General features: G+C 48.3%; 5 protein-coding genes and 1 non-coding gene across 8 annotated transcripts; 4 read left to right on the top strand and 2 right to left on the bottom strand.

The window, feature by feature from the left end:
• Positions 1–313: 313 nt before the first annotated feature.
• FOIG_00924 lies at positions 314–413 on the top strand. The gene has a single exon. It is a non-coding gene; the product is annotated as a tRNA-Leu (tRNA).
• A 69-nt stretch (positions 414–482) lies between these two features.
• On the top strand, positions 483–6,018 carry FOIG_00922 (bifunctional purine biosynthesis protein ADE17). The gene is made up of 3 exons (XM_031197417.1): positions 483–1,132; positions 1,188–2,670; positions 2,721–6,018. The coding sequence occupies exons 1-3, from the start codon at positions 867–869 to the stop codon at positions 2,874–2,876; spliced, it is 1,905 nt and encodes a 634-aa protein (XP_031073184.1). The 5' UTR covers positions 483–866; the 3' UTR covers positions 2,877–6,018.
• On the bottom strand, positions 3,298–5,865 carry FOIG_00923 (cell cycle checkpoint protein; the record flags this gene model as incomplete). The annotated part of the gene is made up of 1 exon (XM_031197418.1): positions 3,298–5,865. One exon carries the CDS (start codon positions 5,863–5,865, stop codon positions 3,298–3,300), a length of 2,568 nt encoding a protein of 855 aa, XP_031073185.1.
• Positions 6,019–6,123: 105 nt separating the features above from the next.
• On the bottom strand, positions 6,124–7,732 carry FOIG_00921 (uncharacterized protein). The gene is made up of 3 exons (XM_031197416.1): positions 7,148–7,732; positions 6,470–7,096; positions 6,124–6,418 (listed from the first exon to the last, which is right to left on the bottom strand). Exons 1-3 carry the CDS (start codon positions 7,635–7,637, stop codon positions 6,312–6,314), a joined length of 1,224 nt encoding a protein of 407 aa, XP_031073183.1. The 5' UTR covers positions 7,638–7,732; the 3' UTR covers positions 6,124–6,311.
• Positions 7,733–7,870: 138 nt separating this feature from the next.
• Positions 7,871–9,615, top strand: FOIG_00920 (uncharacterized protein). The gene is made up of 2 exons (XM_031197415.1): positions 7,871–8,534; positions 8,887–9,615. Exons 1-2 carry the CDS (start codon positions 7,935–7,937, stop codon positions 9,487–9,489), a joined length of 1,203 nt encoding a protein of 400 aa, XP_031073182.1. The 5' UTR covers positions 7,871–7,934; the 3' UTR covers positions 9,490–9,615.
• Positions 9,616–9,754: 139 nt separating this feature from the next.
• Positions 9,755–14,041, top strand: FOIG_00919 (uncharacterized protein). 3 transcript variants are annotated; one of them, XM_031197413.1, is made up of 3 exons: positions 9,755–12,641; positions 12,690–12,781; positions 12,829–14,041. In XM_031197413.1, the coding sequence occupies exons 1-3, from the start codon at positions 9,891–9,893 to the stop codon at positions 13,418–13,420; spliced, it is 3,435 nt and encodes a 1,144-aa protein (XP_031073180.1). In that variant the 5' UTR covers positions 9,755–9,890; the 3' UTR covers positions 13,421–14,041. The 3 variants fall into 3 exon arrangements, with proteins under 3 accessions (XP_031073180.1, XP_031073181.1, XP_031073179.1); XM_031197414.1 differs by having other exon boundaries at positions 12,690–14,041; XM_031197412.1 differs by having other exon boundaries at positions 9,757–12,781; positions 12,829–14,027.
• Positions 14,042–14,732: the final 691 nt, after the last annotated feature.

The raw sequence follows: 14,732 nt of genomic DNA, 5'->3' as shown, positions 1-14,732 counted from the left end.
AACAAATTAGAAGCCAGCGGGCAACACATCTTATAACTACTAAAATAATTAATTCAGTAACTAGGTATAGCACTTACTAGTAAAGAGATTCTAAATACCAAAAAAAAAGCCCTTATTTATATATAAGTAATAAAAAAAGCTTAATATTATAATATCTTTACTAAAAGTATATTATATAAAGTAAATAACTTGTAATTTTATCTTAAAATTTAAGAATAAATTAATTAAATAAGCGGTTTCTTACATGGATAGAAGTTGAAAAGAAGTATATAGGCAATTATTTAAATAAGAAGCATTTAAGTAATATGGCATCGGTGAGATGGCCGAGTTGGTTATGGCGCCAGGTTAAGGTTAACCTTAACACCAATTTCCTGGTGGAGCAATCCTCCTGGGTTCGAGTCCCAGTCTCATCAGATCTTCTTTTTTTATATATTGGTTATTGTTCCTATCTATCAAGTGAGCCAGGTCCCTTTTTGCCGCTCGTGCGATGACGGAGTTTTCCCACGACATCATCGTAAAAAGCTTAAGCTCCAATCTTTTCAGGCTTCCTAGGCTTAAACTCAATTTATAGCTATTGTCATTACTGATAAAAGAGCTCGCATCCCTCCAAATAATTCCACTACGGACGACCTTCAACCTCCGCATTTGTTCGTCATATCTCAAGCTTTGACCAAGTATTTAAGGCTGATTCCCCTGCAAAATATTTATAATTGTAGCAATTCACAGCAACACGGCCCACGCTTGTTGCTGTTTTTTCTGCGACTGCCCCGCCCCCTCCATTGCTCTTCCGCAATCGCTACTACCCCGCCAAACTTTTTTTCCTTTTGGCCTTTCCTTACTCGCCCGAGAGCCCAATCCAAACCTGAATGAGACGCCCTCTTCCCACTTACATCTTTTCTTATTTTTCTTCTTCATCGTCCCCTTCTGTCTTTCGTCTTCTCCCCGTTTTCTCTCCCAAAAGGTTCTCTTTTCTAGCTTCCAAGATGTCCTCCCAGCAGAAGATCGCCATCGTCTCAGTCTACGACAAGACCGGTCTTCTGGACCTGGCTAAGGGCCTTGTCCAACAGAATGTTCGAATTCTCGCTTCTGGAGGCACCTCCAAGATGATCCGAGAGTCGGGATTCCCTGTCGAGTGAGTCAATACAAGCGCTCAATTGCTTGATACTAGAGCTAAATGACTTCTGCAGGGACGTCTCTGCCATCACCAAGGCCCCCGAGATGCTTGCCGGTCGCGTCAAGACGCTTCACCCTGCCGTCCATGCAGGTATCTTGGCCCGTGATCTCGCCTCCGACGAGAAGGACCTCGCCGAGCAGAACATAAACAAGGTCGATTATGTCATCTGCAACCTCTACCCCTTCAAGGATACCGTCGCCAAGATCAACGTCAGCATCCCTGAGGCCGTTGAGGAGATTGACATTGGTGGTGTTACTCTTATCCGTGCTGCCGCCAAGAACCACAAGCGCGTCACTATCCTCAGCGACCCTAACGACTACGCTGGCTTCCTCAAGGAGCTCGAGAAGGGCGAGATCACTGAGGCCAGCCGTAACCGCTATGCCCTCAAGGCTTTTGAGCACACTGCCGACTACGATGCTGCTATCTCCCAGTTCTTCCGCAAGGAGTACGCCGGCAACGGCGAACAGTACAGCGCCCTTCGATATGGCGCCAACCCTCACCAGAAGCCTGCCGCCGCCTATGTTTCCGAGGGCAACCTGCCCTTCAAGGTTCTGTGCGGCTCACCCGGCTATATCAACCTCCTCGACTCCCTTAACGCCTGGCCTCTGGTCAAGGAACTCAAGAAGGCTCTTGGTAAGCCTGCTGCTGCCAGCTTCAAGCACGTCTCTCCCGCTGGTGCTGCCATCGGCCTGCCCCTTACCGAGGACGAGAAGAAGGTCTACTTTGTCCATGACATCGAGGGTATTGATGAGTCTAGCCTCGCCCAGGCCTATGCTCGTGCCCGAGGAGCCGATCGCATGAGCAGCTTTGGCGATATGATCGCTCTCAGCGATGTTGTTGACGTTCCTACTGCGCGCATCATCTCCAAGGAGGTCTCCGATGGTGTTATTGCTCCTGGCTACGAGGATGCCGCTCTTGAGATCCTCAAGAAGAAGAAGGGTGGACGATACCTTGTTCTTCAAATCGACCCCGAATACAACCCTCCTGCTACCGAGACCCGCACCGTCTACGGCATCAACCTCCAGCAGCACCGCAACGATGTCGAGATCACCCCCAAACACTTCAGCACAATCATCACTCCGAAGGACACTGCTTCTCTCCCAGAGAGCGCCGCTCGCGATCTGACCATTGCCACCATTACTCTTAAGTACACCCAAAGCAACTCGGTGTGCTACGCATACAATGGCCAGGTTGTTGGTCTCGGTGCTGGCCAACAGTCCCGAATTCATTGCACTCGACTTGCCGGTGATAAGGCCGACAACTGGTGGATGCGCTTCCATGAGCGTGTTCTCGGCATCAAGTGGAAGAAGGGTACCAAGCGACCTGACAAGAGCAACGCCATCGACCTGCTCGTCAGTGGCCAGCTCCCTAAGGACGGTCCTGAGCGCGAAGCTTTTGAGGGTGTCTTCGAGGAGGTCCCAGCTGCCTTCACCCCTGAGGAACGTGAGGCTTGGATGAAGCAGCTCAAGGATGTTTGCGTTTCCAGCGACGCTTTCGTAAGTAGTATATCCATTGGCCAATTGAATTTTACTAACATGCATGATAGTTCCCCTTCATTGACAATGTCTTCCGCGTTGCTCAGTCAGGGGCCAAGTATGTTGCCGCTCCTGGCGGTAGCCAAAATGATGCCGCCGTATTCGATACCGCTGAGAAGCTGGGCATTACCTTTGTTGAGCAGAACATTCGTCTGTTCCACCACTAAGTGATACCTCATCCAAAGTTTTTTTCAGTTTTTTTTTTTTTTTTTTTGCAATTTGATATGGAAATGGAATTGGAAAAGTAAAAAAGGGCTGAAAGTTTTGGCCTGGAAAAGAAGGATTCCCAGAGATTGTGATCTGTACGATTGCGATATTGTATATATGATAGACTTAACGCCGCGCCCAGACGCTCACTTCAACGTGATGATGATTTAAACCATTTGTAAAAGCTTTCCGTCCCTGTCCATTTCTCCCCTCTCGCTCAAAAGTCGGTTTACGCGAGACCGTGAACCCAGCCCAAATTATCTATCCCCTTTGCTCCGTTTCATTGTTGTCATGATCTTGACACCAAGCGCAAATAAAAACCAGATGAACCTCAAATCGTATTGCTTCCATGCACCCATTCCGTATTAACCATTTATGCCCTTAATCCTCAATATCATCATCACTCAGCACCAATTTCTGAGCGAGAAGCCCCGACACATTTCCTTCCTTTATACCCGCACTTCTCTTCCGGGGACTCATTTCCTCTGATGGCTTATCTGTTGCCCAAGCTTCTCCCGGCTGCATGTCGTCATCTGCGTCAGACTCTTCATCGGCAGCATTAATGCCTTTAAATGCAACCACCTTCTCAAGTTCGCGCAAACGGAAGCTTGGTGTCTTTCGAGCACGAGCTATGTGCGCCATATATGGGAGACGCTCAAGGAGCATCTCGCGCCGGGCTGCACTGCCAAGTGAGAGAAGCGGCGGACTATCAGGATCGTCTTCTTGCTGCTGCTGCTTTACCATAGCTTGACGATTTAGTTGCTTACGCTGCATCCAGGAAGTCTCGCCAGAGGATTGCTGAGGACGACGAAACGCTGTGGCTCCATCGGTGAGATTTTTCGTTGCTCCGTCATCGCCTTTAAGTAGTTTTGTAGACCACATATCCACAAACCCTTCTAACTCTTCCTTGGCTCGCCAGAGTTTCAGACTCGTTGGGTAGAACATCTTGAAGGCGTCGCTGCCCTTGGACATGGTTGATGATTTGCGCTTAACAGGGTTAGGAAGTGAGAATAACATGCCCCTGACAGCTACCTGGAAAGTTATTTCGTCCTGTCGTAGCACATGGCTGCCAGAGTCTGGGCCTGAAAAGCCACCTCTGCCGCCGAAGAAGATATCTCTTGATGGTGAGAGGAGATCTGCTTGTGACAGATACTCGATACAGTCATTAACGTAGTCCATTGGTGTTGACAAGTCCATAGGATCTGTGCTCTCACAGGATAGAACGTAGTTTTCATGTAATGCCGAAACAAAAGTATGTGTATCTGTACCCGTCTCATCGATAAGCGTGTCAACAGACACTTGTGAGCGTTTCGGTCTCGAGAAATGCGAAAGGAAGCTTGGAAGATTCTCGACATTGTCACCTCCTCGTGGAGGAAGTTCGTCTCGTTTGTTGTAGACAACCTTTCCAACAGCATGGAAAATACCTAGACTCGCTTCACGTTGAGATACTTGTTCCAGACTCTCCTCTTCGCCTTGTGTGAGCTTGATAGCATCTTTCGCGCCCTTGGTCTGCTTTGTGAGCACGACTTTGTTGCCCCAATCTCCTTGCTGGTCACCTTTCAGACACAGGAACTCGAGAGATGACACGGCGTTTCTGATGTCTCCAATTTCACCAAGGCGTTTTAGAACTTGAGGGCCTGGTGTTTTCCTGCGACCAGATTTTCTGGCCTCTTTCTGAACAACGAGCTCGAGTGCCTTCAGGAGTAACGACGGGGCGATGGCATTGAACTCAATCATACCAACCCCTGGATGTTGCAAGATTTCGGGCCCCAAAAGTCGATGGGCAGTAAAACTGTCCGCCGATGCAGAAGTTGTAGTCAGATGAGTTTCTGAAATGATCATGACCACTGGCGTTATGGGCTCATGCTGCGAGGGCGTCGCAAACATGGATAAAGAGGGTGTACTATTAGCAAGGTACTGTAAAACGGTGTTCCGGAAGGATGTTAAAGCCGTTGAAGATCTTGAAAATGTGTTAGGAAACTCCTCGATGAGGATAACTCGTTTCGAATCATCCTTTCGGGTGGTCTGAGAGCTGTTCTGGGTCGATGACACTGAAGTATCGGTCTCTAATGCTCCAAATTTACCACCACGCCCAAGAAACTCTTGAAATTGCGCAGATGCTGAAACGAAACCCAGTCCAGAGCTTCCCGCAGGATTTCGCCATTCAAGAAGCTCACTACCCATGTCGTTTGCCAGAAGTCGCATAGTCGTTGTCTTTCCGGACCCAGCAGTGCCTTTGAGAATAAGCAGACGCTGGCGCATGCGCCCAGCTATCACATCCTCCAACCACCGCCTCACATCGGAGACTTTTTTCTTGTGAACTGCTAATTCCTCCAGATTTCGAGGTCCAAATCGTTCTGACCAAGGGCGTGCGTCGTCATTTGGCCTAGCTATAGGTACTGGCTTAGGTGGTTTGATGAACTTTTGGCTGGCGCTGGGTGCACTAGACAACGACGATTGCGAGTCGTTTCGCAATCTCTTCTTAGCATGCTGTCCAACTAAGCTTGCAGAGCTTGCCTTATGTTCCGAAATCTCATCATCCTCTGAGATAGGATCACTGATGATATCTTCATGAGGAACGGATCGCCTATCTCCAGCACTCGACCGCGCAGCCCTTTGTGCCTGGTTCGAAAAGAGCGTCTTCAAATCAGCTGTCTTTCCCGTATCTGCTGCTTTGCCAACATCCTTGGTACGCTTCGCGCTTGGACTCGTGCTATTGCTCTTCGCTTGCGCTCGACGAGGCAGCCGAAGTGAGCCATTCTTGGTTGGCTTGTTGTCAACGATCTTAGGTTTTGTCGGGCTCGGTGAAGCTGTAGTGACGCGGCTTTTCGTAGAGGAGCTTGGTGAAGTAATCAGAAACTTGGTCAGGGTGTTTGCACGGGGCGGTTCGTCTTCATCGTCCGAAGCGTCAACGACATTCCGCCGGCGGCGCTTCGCGGGCGGAGCCATCAGCGCAGAGGGTGCATTTGCAGCAACAGCATAACGTTCTGAATGGGTACGCGATCGAGTTGGAGGGTGCGTGTTGGAGATTTTCGCATGCCGTGGGGAGATGGTGATGATGCTGTTGACTATCTGATAGCTTTGATGGAGCGTTATCGTGCATTGAGACCCGCAGTACAGTGTATGGCCCACGGAAGCACGTTACAGTACATAGACATTTAACCCCTGCTTAAATAGACTCCCAAATCGAGGATTTGTTTTAACAGATCTTGATGGGACAGTTTCATAAGCTCGTTTTCGCATTGCGCCGTAGTGGTCATTTCGCAATGCTATCAATCTGAAGGTGATTTTACAAGAAAGTATATAACTGATCCGTATCCAGGGTGCGCTGTTGCATCGTTTTCCCAGACTCCCATCCCAGGCAATTCATATCCTTATACTACACGCTTCCCATCTCAGTATGTCCACCCCTTGAAGTTGTCGACGAAAGTCAGGGCTGCCAGAAGGTATCGATCGTGAACGTCGCCCCATGTCTTTGAAGCCTCCTTCAACACCCGGATTGCTTTCACAGGGTTAGTGGACGGGGATGTAGCAACTGGAGAAATGGCCTTACCTTTGACGTAATGAGCATCTGTAGCCCAGTCAGAGTTCACTGCCTTGTCCTCAACGTAATTCCAGCCTCGTTGTTTGGTGTCGCTGTCCACGTTATCCGGATCTGGGAGTGGCCGGCGTTTCACGATAAAGATGCCCAAGGCCAGAAGCCACCATTGCCGGACAAGAGGAATATGATATTTCTCGGGAATGAAAGGAAGAAGAACTCGGACGGCATGACTGGTTGTTAGTATATGCACGAGCATGAAGTTGAATGCATGGGTGCCTGGCTTGACTGTGGCAACTAGCAAAGCAGCTGCAGCTTCTTGGGACAGTTCGAACTGCTTCACAGGATCCGTGATTTCCCATGCGTTCCAGTACTCCAGGATGATATCCTCATACTTGCTGAAGAGCTCTTCCAGGTCATACCGGCCGGATCTGACGTCATCAAATCGATCGTCCTTCGATAGTTTGGTGAGAAGATCCATTGGGGAGGCCGAGGCGAAAGGCGCCTTTCTGGTGTACGACTTGTTGTCGAGGTACTTATGGAGAAAGTCATGCTGAACACAAGCAAGTCCAAGGGCTTCCATGGCAAGTTCCTTACAATCCATCTCAAAGGCATAGCCTAGATGGATCAACGGGTGTCCGACTGTGAGTGTTAGCAACGGCATGTTTTATTCATGTGGAATTGTAGACATACGACCGCCGATCAGACCATTGATGAGAGGCTCATCGCCAGTGAACAGATAATGCTCCATTTCTTGGTGCCAGTCATAATGGAATCGCATAACGAGCTTGTCTTCAAAGAAGTCCACAAAAGCCCGCTGGTACCTCGCATCGCCCCGAAGCTCTTGCCAGTCATCGTCTCCGATCTCAGCGGGCGACGGTACCCATGCCTCCAGCTCGCGGATTTCTCTGTCGTAGATGTCATTTAGTTGAGGAACACTTGCTCCCAAGAGGTATGCTGAGCTGAGGATATGAGCATTGTGATTATCGTATTGAAGGTTGTTGTAGACGATTGAGTAGTTAGCATGATTTGCTTTTAAGAGGTGCTTCAGACATCTTGCCCGTTTGCTCGGGTCTGTCTCAATGTGATGAATCTCAACCGAGGGGATGTTGATGGCTTGGCGGTTACCATCAAGTCCCAGTAGTTTGTTAACCACAGGAACTTGAGCAAGAATCCCGGACATTGTAGGACCGCAATATGAGGAGATGTTGACTGATTTCAGGTTATTATGATGAGAGATTGTCAAAGGCTCATGACGTTGAATCGAACAATGAAATCAATCTTCCGTTGGGGCTTCCAGCGGGCACTAATAAATCATAGCGGGGCAAACCTTTTCTTTGGGGGCAGGGGTGACACTGTAACACAGAGGTTCCCCAATGACGCGTGCACGGGCCACACAATTATCAATCTTCAAGTTGCGCGTCTCGTTCCAGAATCTTTAAACCAAGCAAGCCACTCACTTCAACAAGATTTCTTGAGGATGACTTCTCAAACTTCCACGATATATGCAGAACTTCTGTCGAATATCAGACAAATTTCTGTTACTGCATCGCTATTAACATCAGTCGATTCTTCAACAAAAGCAGAAATCTCACCGGATGGCCGGCAACTCAGCGTAACACACCACGGCCACACAGAGCACGTCACTTTGCCGACACAAACATCTGCCATAGGCTCATTACCTGTAGCCCAGATTGGTCGTTCAAGTCTATCATGGAGGCTTCCAGTCTCACCAACAGAAGCGAGGCCCTCTCGTTTCTCTTTAGAAAGCCAAGCGTTGCCATGGACATCAGTCGATATCACAACTGGATCATCGGTAGCCTGCCGCAGCTGTGGAAGCGAGTTCGTCGCGCAAAGTATCATCAATACATGGAAAGACTTGCCGAGTGAGAACTGGGCGGAAATGATGGAATTTTGGCATTGCCATAAACCTCATGACCATGACCATGACCACCAGGATCCTGAGTCTTTGGCCACCAAAGGCTACGGTGCCAATCATGCTATATCCGCCCAACAGGGAGTTGGCTTTGTCGACTTGACATCATTCCTATTCTCGGAGTCCGACTGCCGAGGCCTGCAAGTAAGTATCAATCCTGCAGCACTGATTTGTCCTTGACTACGCTTGGCCAAACCTCAAGCAATCAATCTACGGGGAGAAAGAAGATGTCCATGTCGGTATCCAAAACCTTTCAGTGATCTGGCCATCGATACAACTCCCCAATATGAATGCACTTGTCGTCCCCACCCCGATGGGCAGCCAGCTTTCTGGAAACCTTCTTCACAGAACGGGATCCTAAGGTAATCTGAAGACGCGGCCTCTCTTTTTCATCTAACCTCCCATAGATATGGGTGTTTAGAGATTACCGAGAGGCATATTGCTCAAGAAGTTGCATGAAGTTTTTGATCATTGGCAGTTTACTTACACACTACAGTATTCTTCCTCAACACCGGATGCTGGGTTCGATCTATCTTCGTTGGCGCTCAATGACGACGAGAGCAAGAAGTTTTTACACATATTTTGCCGGGAATGCACGACAGAAGTAGGCTTGTACAATATCGCGGCATTGTCTGTCACACTGTTCAAATGGAAAATCACTTGCCAAACCAAAACCGCAGATCCTAGCCCAAGCAGTTCCGAGTGTCTTGCAGCAACTCTGCTGGCTACGATTTCGAGGTCGGGGTCATCCAAGTCTATTATCACGCCGCATACTTCTGAGATTGCAAAATCCGAAGCAGTTTCTCAAAAGAATATTCATCTCTGGGTGTTGAACCCCAATGTCGTATACACGGCGTCCTCTACCGCTGACCGCAAGACGGCGATAAAGATACTCTACAAGTATATCGATCCAGTAGAGAGTGAGAAGCTTATCACGTCCATGACCTCAGATGTCCAGGAGATAAGTCTGCCCGAGGAGGCTATCAAAGCAGCAGATAATTGCTTGTTATGGAGCAGTGAATTACTACCCGTTCAAGAAAGGACTTTCAAGGAGTGGCAAGTGGGACTGCTTGAGAGATGGGAACCTGCGTCTAGATGATAGATAATCAATATATCTTGACTTTGAATATCAAATCTCATGGTTTCATTAGAATAAATTCCTTAAAACCCATCCGTCATTTAGGTATTAGGTAGATTGGCAGATATCATCGAGCCCCGTTGCCAGGCGTCGGTGAATATTCCTCTACAGTGTGTAAAACTGTAAGAGCTACCGTAAAATGGCCGAAAACACTGTGCGATGAAGCTGTCCATATCGCCCACCCTGTAGGCAGCCACCTGTTTTCTCTTCCTCTGACCAAACATCCCCCTCGCATGGGCCAAACCCAAGTGAGATCTCATATCAGATTTTCGATAAACCCTAATGAGTACATGGGCTTGCCACTGCGGACTTCACTTTGTGATGCGAATTAATATTCGCCCTTCTTGAACTAGCGTCTGCTCATGCCTCGTAGCAGCCTTACTCAGATCACGATGCCACCAAAAATAACAGCTTTCATACCCACTGGGTGTATACCGGTCAAGAGAACGGAAATCAAACTAGATTCGGAATGGTTCTTAGATGAACTTCGGGAATGGAGAACCTTCGGCTCGTTATCAAAAGAAATCGGCGAAACAGACTTAGAAGATGACGAACCCTTCCTCCCAGATAACCTGGAAATTGCTTTGACTCGTATAGGGACACTCCGACCATGTATCAAACTTTTCCGGGCATCCTGGGCAAAACTTCAATTCAGCATTCAGAACAACGATTCCGATAATGGCCTTCTTAGGGTCTATCTTCTGCCCGATGATGTCCTCCGTAGCATGGTGGACCGCTCCAACCAGTCTCTATTGAAGGCAAGAAACGCTGTGCTTGGACAATTGAACTACTCACAGGAAGCCTGGGCTGGAAATCCAAACGCAATATGGTTGGATAAGCCACTCCTCCACGAAGCTATTGTCCAGAACGAACATCTAAACGAAGGCATGTCTCTGTTGCAACTTTTCAACAAAATCCCATCACCTACGCCTAGAATCAGCAGCATCGAGGAAACTTACTCAAAGTCTGCCATGTGCGATATTTTGGATGGCCAAGTTCCAGGACTGAAGTCGGAGCTGTACCCGTATCAGCGAAGGTCGTCGGCCATGATGCTACAAAAAGAGGTTCAACCCGAGCAAGTGCTTGACCCGCGTCTACTTCACGTCAAAGACCAAGAAGGAGGATCATGGTACATTGATACTGTGGCTGGTACAGTGCTAAGGGAGCCACGACACTATGATGGGGTCTCTGGCGGCATCCTTGCTGAAGAGATGGGCGCTGGAAAGACTATCATCTGTCTCGCGCTCATTCTTGCAACAAAAGGACTGCCCACTCAACCGCCCGAGTATGTTTGTGCTGAGAAAGCCCCAATCAGGAAGCGTCTGGCTCCTTTGGCTGAAATGGCTGCGTCTTGTGCCACAAGGAATGCAGTCCCCTGGCGTCCCTATTTCGACCTTTACAAGATAAAGTTAGGGGACGAGTATGAGAGATGCATTGCAGCACTAGAAAGAAACCCAGGGTACTACTTTATCCAGTCATCTGAACAGCGACGAACTACGAGATTCTGTACCGGAATTCAGTCAAAAAAGAAGCGGCTCTACCTTAGTAATGGGAGTATTGTGGTTGTGCCCCCTAACTTATTGGTGCAGTGGAAGCAGGAGATCAGCAAGCATACCGATGGCCTGGAGGTTCTCGTTGTGACGCGAGATCAGCCACTACCGAAACCAGAAGACTTATCGAAATTCGATCTCATCCTCTTCACTCAGACAAGGTTGGAAAACCTACTTCGACAAGAGGGTGGACTTGAACAATCTCCACTGTCCAAGGTCCATTTCAAGCGATGCATTGTCGATGAAGGACACAAGCTTGGGCATTCGAGGATGAGTAGCAAGAGCAATATGCTCCTCGTTCTGGATGCTTTGCATTTCTCTGCGCGATGGATTGTGACAGGGACTCCATCTCAAGGCTTGTATGGAGTCGACATGCAAACAAAAACACCGCAATCTGTAGCACAACCTGAAGAGGGTGGTTCAGTGGCGACTTGCAACACATCCAGAAACTCTATTCTGGAAATGGAGAGAAGGGATCTGGAAAGGATTGGTACTATGGCAGCGCTATATCTGAGAGCACGGCCATGGGCGAACACAACTCTGGACGTTGGTGACACTATGGCGGACTGGGCTACTTACTTGCTACTTCCGAAACACAAAAAGAATAGTGGAGGCCGCTGGGACTGCTTGAGAGCAACTCTCAACTCTCTCATCATCAGGCATCAGATCGCAGAGGTCAATAGTCTCTTCCCACCTGTCAACGAGAAGCTCGTTGTATTGGAAGGTTCGTACCAGGACCAGATGTCGCTCAACATCTTCTCCATGATGATCATCTTCAACTCAGTCCAATCCCAGCGAACCGATATGGATTACTTTTTTCACAACAAACAGCGAAAGGCTCTTCTTCAGATTGTGCACAACTTGAAGCAGGCGAGCTTCTTTGGAGGATCGTTCTATTCTCAGCAAGATATTGAAAAAGCTGTCGAGACCGCTGAAGATTTCCTTGCCGAGAAAAAAGTACCCACCAGTGACCAAGATCGAGAACTCCTTGAGCAAGCGATTGAGTTTGGGCATGTTGTTTCTGCCAACAAGGTCAAGGCTCTTAGCAATACGTTTCACGAGATGCCGCTCAGCGTCCACGGTTTACCGCACAATGTCAGCGCATCTTGGTCACTCGACCAAGAAGCTGGGGACCACATATGCAGCTCGTCAACCATGTTGGTGACACTTCAGAAACTCATCTATAAATCGGCATCAAAACCCGAGGAGCTGAATTCTCTATTGAATGGCCGATTGATTCAAGAAGGTGTCGATTCAAGAATGCGCATGCTCACATCAGATGAGACAACAAACAGCTCCCAAACCTTGGCCGGTAATACGAAACTGGGAGATGACAAACACCGAATCACTAATGCTCATGGCATTAGTGATGTGAAAGCGGTAGTCGAAGCTACCGCTGATGGTGCACTTGGGTCGTTGGAAACAGTTCAGATCACATCCACGGTATCAGCCAAACTTTCATACCTGATTGATAGCGTTCTCAGGTATCAGGAAAATGAGAAGATACTTATCTTCTATGAAAACGACAATATCGCATGGTATCTAGCCGGTGTGCTGGAAGTTGTAAGGAAGGATATGCCTGTTATCAAACCCAATACTAACTTCAAACAGCTCCAAGTACAACATCTAATCTATGCCAAAGGACTGACCGTACAGAGAAGATCACAATACGTCAACACTTTCAATCACAATGATGATTTCAGGTGAGTTTCTGAACCGCTCTTGATGCCATGGGCTAACAAGGACGAAGAGTTCTGCTTATGGACATCTCACAGGCAGCTTTCGGCCTAGATATGAGAGTTGCGTCACGGATCTACTTTATCAGCCCAGTCCTAAACCCTCAAGTTGAAGCGCAGGCAATTGGCCGTGCGCGAAGGATCAGCCAGCAAAAACCAGTCTTTGTCGAGACTCTAGTACTGAAAAATAGTATAGACGAGGTTATCTTAGAACGGAAAGAACACATGACGCAGGCTGAACACCGCCGAGTTCAATCCATTCTAGATGATGGCCCAATTTACGAATGGGTCAAGAATGCCCGGATCACGCCATTGCCGGGAGGCGAGTTCAGTAAAGAGGACCAGATGTCACCTCTGGATACACCGCAATACGTGTTCAGACGAGGATTTGGGAGGACTATGCACCCTGATGAAGGCTTGGTACTGGACGAGACTCCAAGGTCTGATGGGAGAGTGCTGAGGCCTCTCGAGATGGCGAATGAGAAGAAACGAACAACACAGTTTGATGCGACCACAGTTGTTCGAGATCAGAGTCAACACATAGACTCGTCATCCAACACAAGCGATCTCGCCGCGCGGCCATCGAAGAGAGTGCGGTTCGGGTGAAGGGTGAAGAAGCATCCCACCTACTTACTGGATGTGCAGTACTGCGCCACGCACGGCCACATCCCCGCACTGAGGTGTGGCGAGTGGGAAGCTAAGTTTCAGAACCAAGTCAGAAGTTGGTAAACATTGCAGGTGCCAGCTGAAAGATGCTGATGCACGTAGAAGAGTTTGGAGTTTGGCGTCATGGAAGAAGAGTTCGGTTGCTAATTAAGAGGAACTAAGGGAAGAAGCTAAGGTGTATGGAGTGTCGCACAGAGCCACCGATCAAATGTACCTGCAAGTTTGAGACCAGCCACCTGGAAAATCAGCAACAAAAATGAACCTAGCTTGGTGTTCCTGGTTACCAAGAGCCTTAAAACTTGGACAGATGATGGGGCTGTTTATTAGCTTCTGTAAGCGATGCAGCGAAAGAGTGATGGGAAAATGACATCTTTGATGTTGAGAACAGAATGACCCTTATGTTAGCAGCGGTTACTTCATGGCAAGGTATCCCTGTATACCTAGGTACTGTATTGAGGCTCAGCAATTGAGAAGAAGCGGTATAGAATGGTAAGTCAAGGGTTCGATAACTCATTGTTCAGAGGGAGCACAAACCACTAGATGAATAAGAATGATGCCATGACTGTCCAGTTGTATCCCAATCTTTCAACCATAACGAGAGCTACACACCTGCGGATATGTCGGTTCTCATGACGAGTCCCCCCCACAGCAAATGCCAACACACGCAAGATGCACGCATGCACTGTACATATGGGTACGCAGTACGGTGAACCGTCAGGAGGATTCGCATCACCGTAGTTTTAACCGAAGCTTTCAAGACTTGGCGATAATTGTGAAATGCGCTATTTGTGTGGAGGGATGGCTAGTCGATATAGCGTGGGTACCCGTACAAATCTCCGAGATTTTATGCTATCGAAATGTCTGTGTGTTTTTCTTTTCCATGATGGAAAACGTTCCCTGCTCTGATCGGAGGCGAGTAGCCTAAGGGGGGTCCCCTTGTTGCACAAATACGTGGTTATTGAGTACTGAGGTCCTGTCAATCTGCACATGCCGAACGGATCGAACGGTTATTGACCCGGGATCCAGTCCCGAAAAGTACTTGGTACGTATTGCCAGCCACTGAATTACTCTGCAGCCAACCTAAGGATTCGGAAAAGAACTGTCCAAGTTGTTGAAGGATTGAGTTGATGTTGAGGTCATGAGACACCCCGCTGCGTTGGCTGTGCTTTGCTTGGTATTGGTATGGAGGTTCTGCAAGGCATAGAAAATTGGGTGTTACAAGCAGAAAAAACAGGGATGAGCTGTGTTCCTG

The sequence above is a fragment of the Fusarium odoratissimum genome (assembly GCF_000260195.1).
Source record: "Fusarium odoratissimum NRRL 54006 unplaced genomic scaffold supercont1.1, whole genome shotgun sequence".
In the NCBI taxonomy this organism is placed as follows: domain Eukaryota; kingdom Fungi; phylum Ascomycota; class Sordariomycetes; order Hypocreales; family Nectriaceae; genus Fusarium; species Fusarium odoratissimum.
The sequence above is the reverse complement of the archived record's forward strand: the minus strand, read 5'-3'. Positions and strand labels throughout refer to the sequence as shown.

What these genes read in the sequence shown, in the direction of transcription:
- FOIG_00922 (XM_031197417.1), top strand. Translation starts at nt 867, where the DNA reads ATGAGACGCCCTCTTCCCACTTACATCTTTTCTTATTTTTCTTCTTCA. An exon ending in GAGTCGGGATTCCCTGTCGA is followed by an intron (nt 1,133 to 1,187) that starts GTGAGTCAATAC and finishes TGACTTCTGCAG; the next exon opens with GGACGTCTCTGCCATCACCA. An exon ending in GCGTTTCCAGCGACGCTTTC is followed by an intron (nt 2,671 to 2,720) that starts GTAAGTAGTATA and finishes CATGCATGATAG; the next exon opens with TTCCCCTTCATTGACAATGT.
- FOIG_00921 (XM_031197416.1), bottom strand. Translation starts at nt 7,637, where the DNA reads ATGTCCGGGATTCTTGCTCAAGTTCCTGTGGTTAACAAACTACTGGGA. An exon ending in CAATGGTCTGATCGGCGGTC is followed by an intron (nt 7,097 to 7,147) that starts GTATGTCTACAA and finishes TAACACTCACAG; the next exon opens with TCGGACACCCGTTGATCCAT. An exon ending in AGATGCTCATTACGTCAAAG is followed by an intron (nt 6,419 to 6,469) that starts GTAAGGCCATTT and finishes ACCCTGTGAAAG; the next exon opens with CAATCCGGGTGTTGAAGGAG.
- FOIG_00920 (XM_031197415.1), top strand. Translation starts at nt 7,935, where the DNA reads ATGACTTCTCAAACTTCCACGATATATGCAGAACTTCTGTCGAATATC. An exon ending in CCGACTGCCGAGGCCTGCAA is followed by an intron (nt 8,535 to 8,886) that starts GTAAGTATCAAT and finishes TACACACTACAG; the next exon opens with TATTCTTCCTCAACACCGGA.
- FOIG_00919 (XM_031197412.1), top strand. Translation starts at nt 9,891, where the DNA reads ATGCCTCGTAGCAGCCTTACTCAGATCACGATGCCACCAAAAATAACA. An exon ending in AATCACAATGATGATTTCAG is followed by an intron (nt 12,782 to 12,828) that starts GTGAGTTTCTGA and finishes ACAAGGACGAAG; the next exon opens with AGTTCTGCTTATGGACATCT.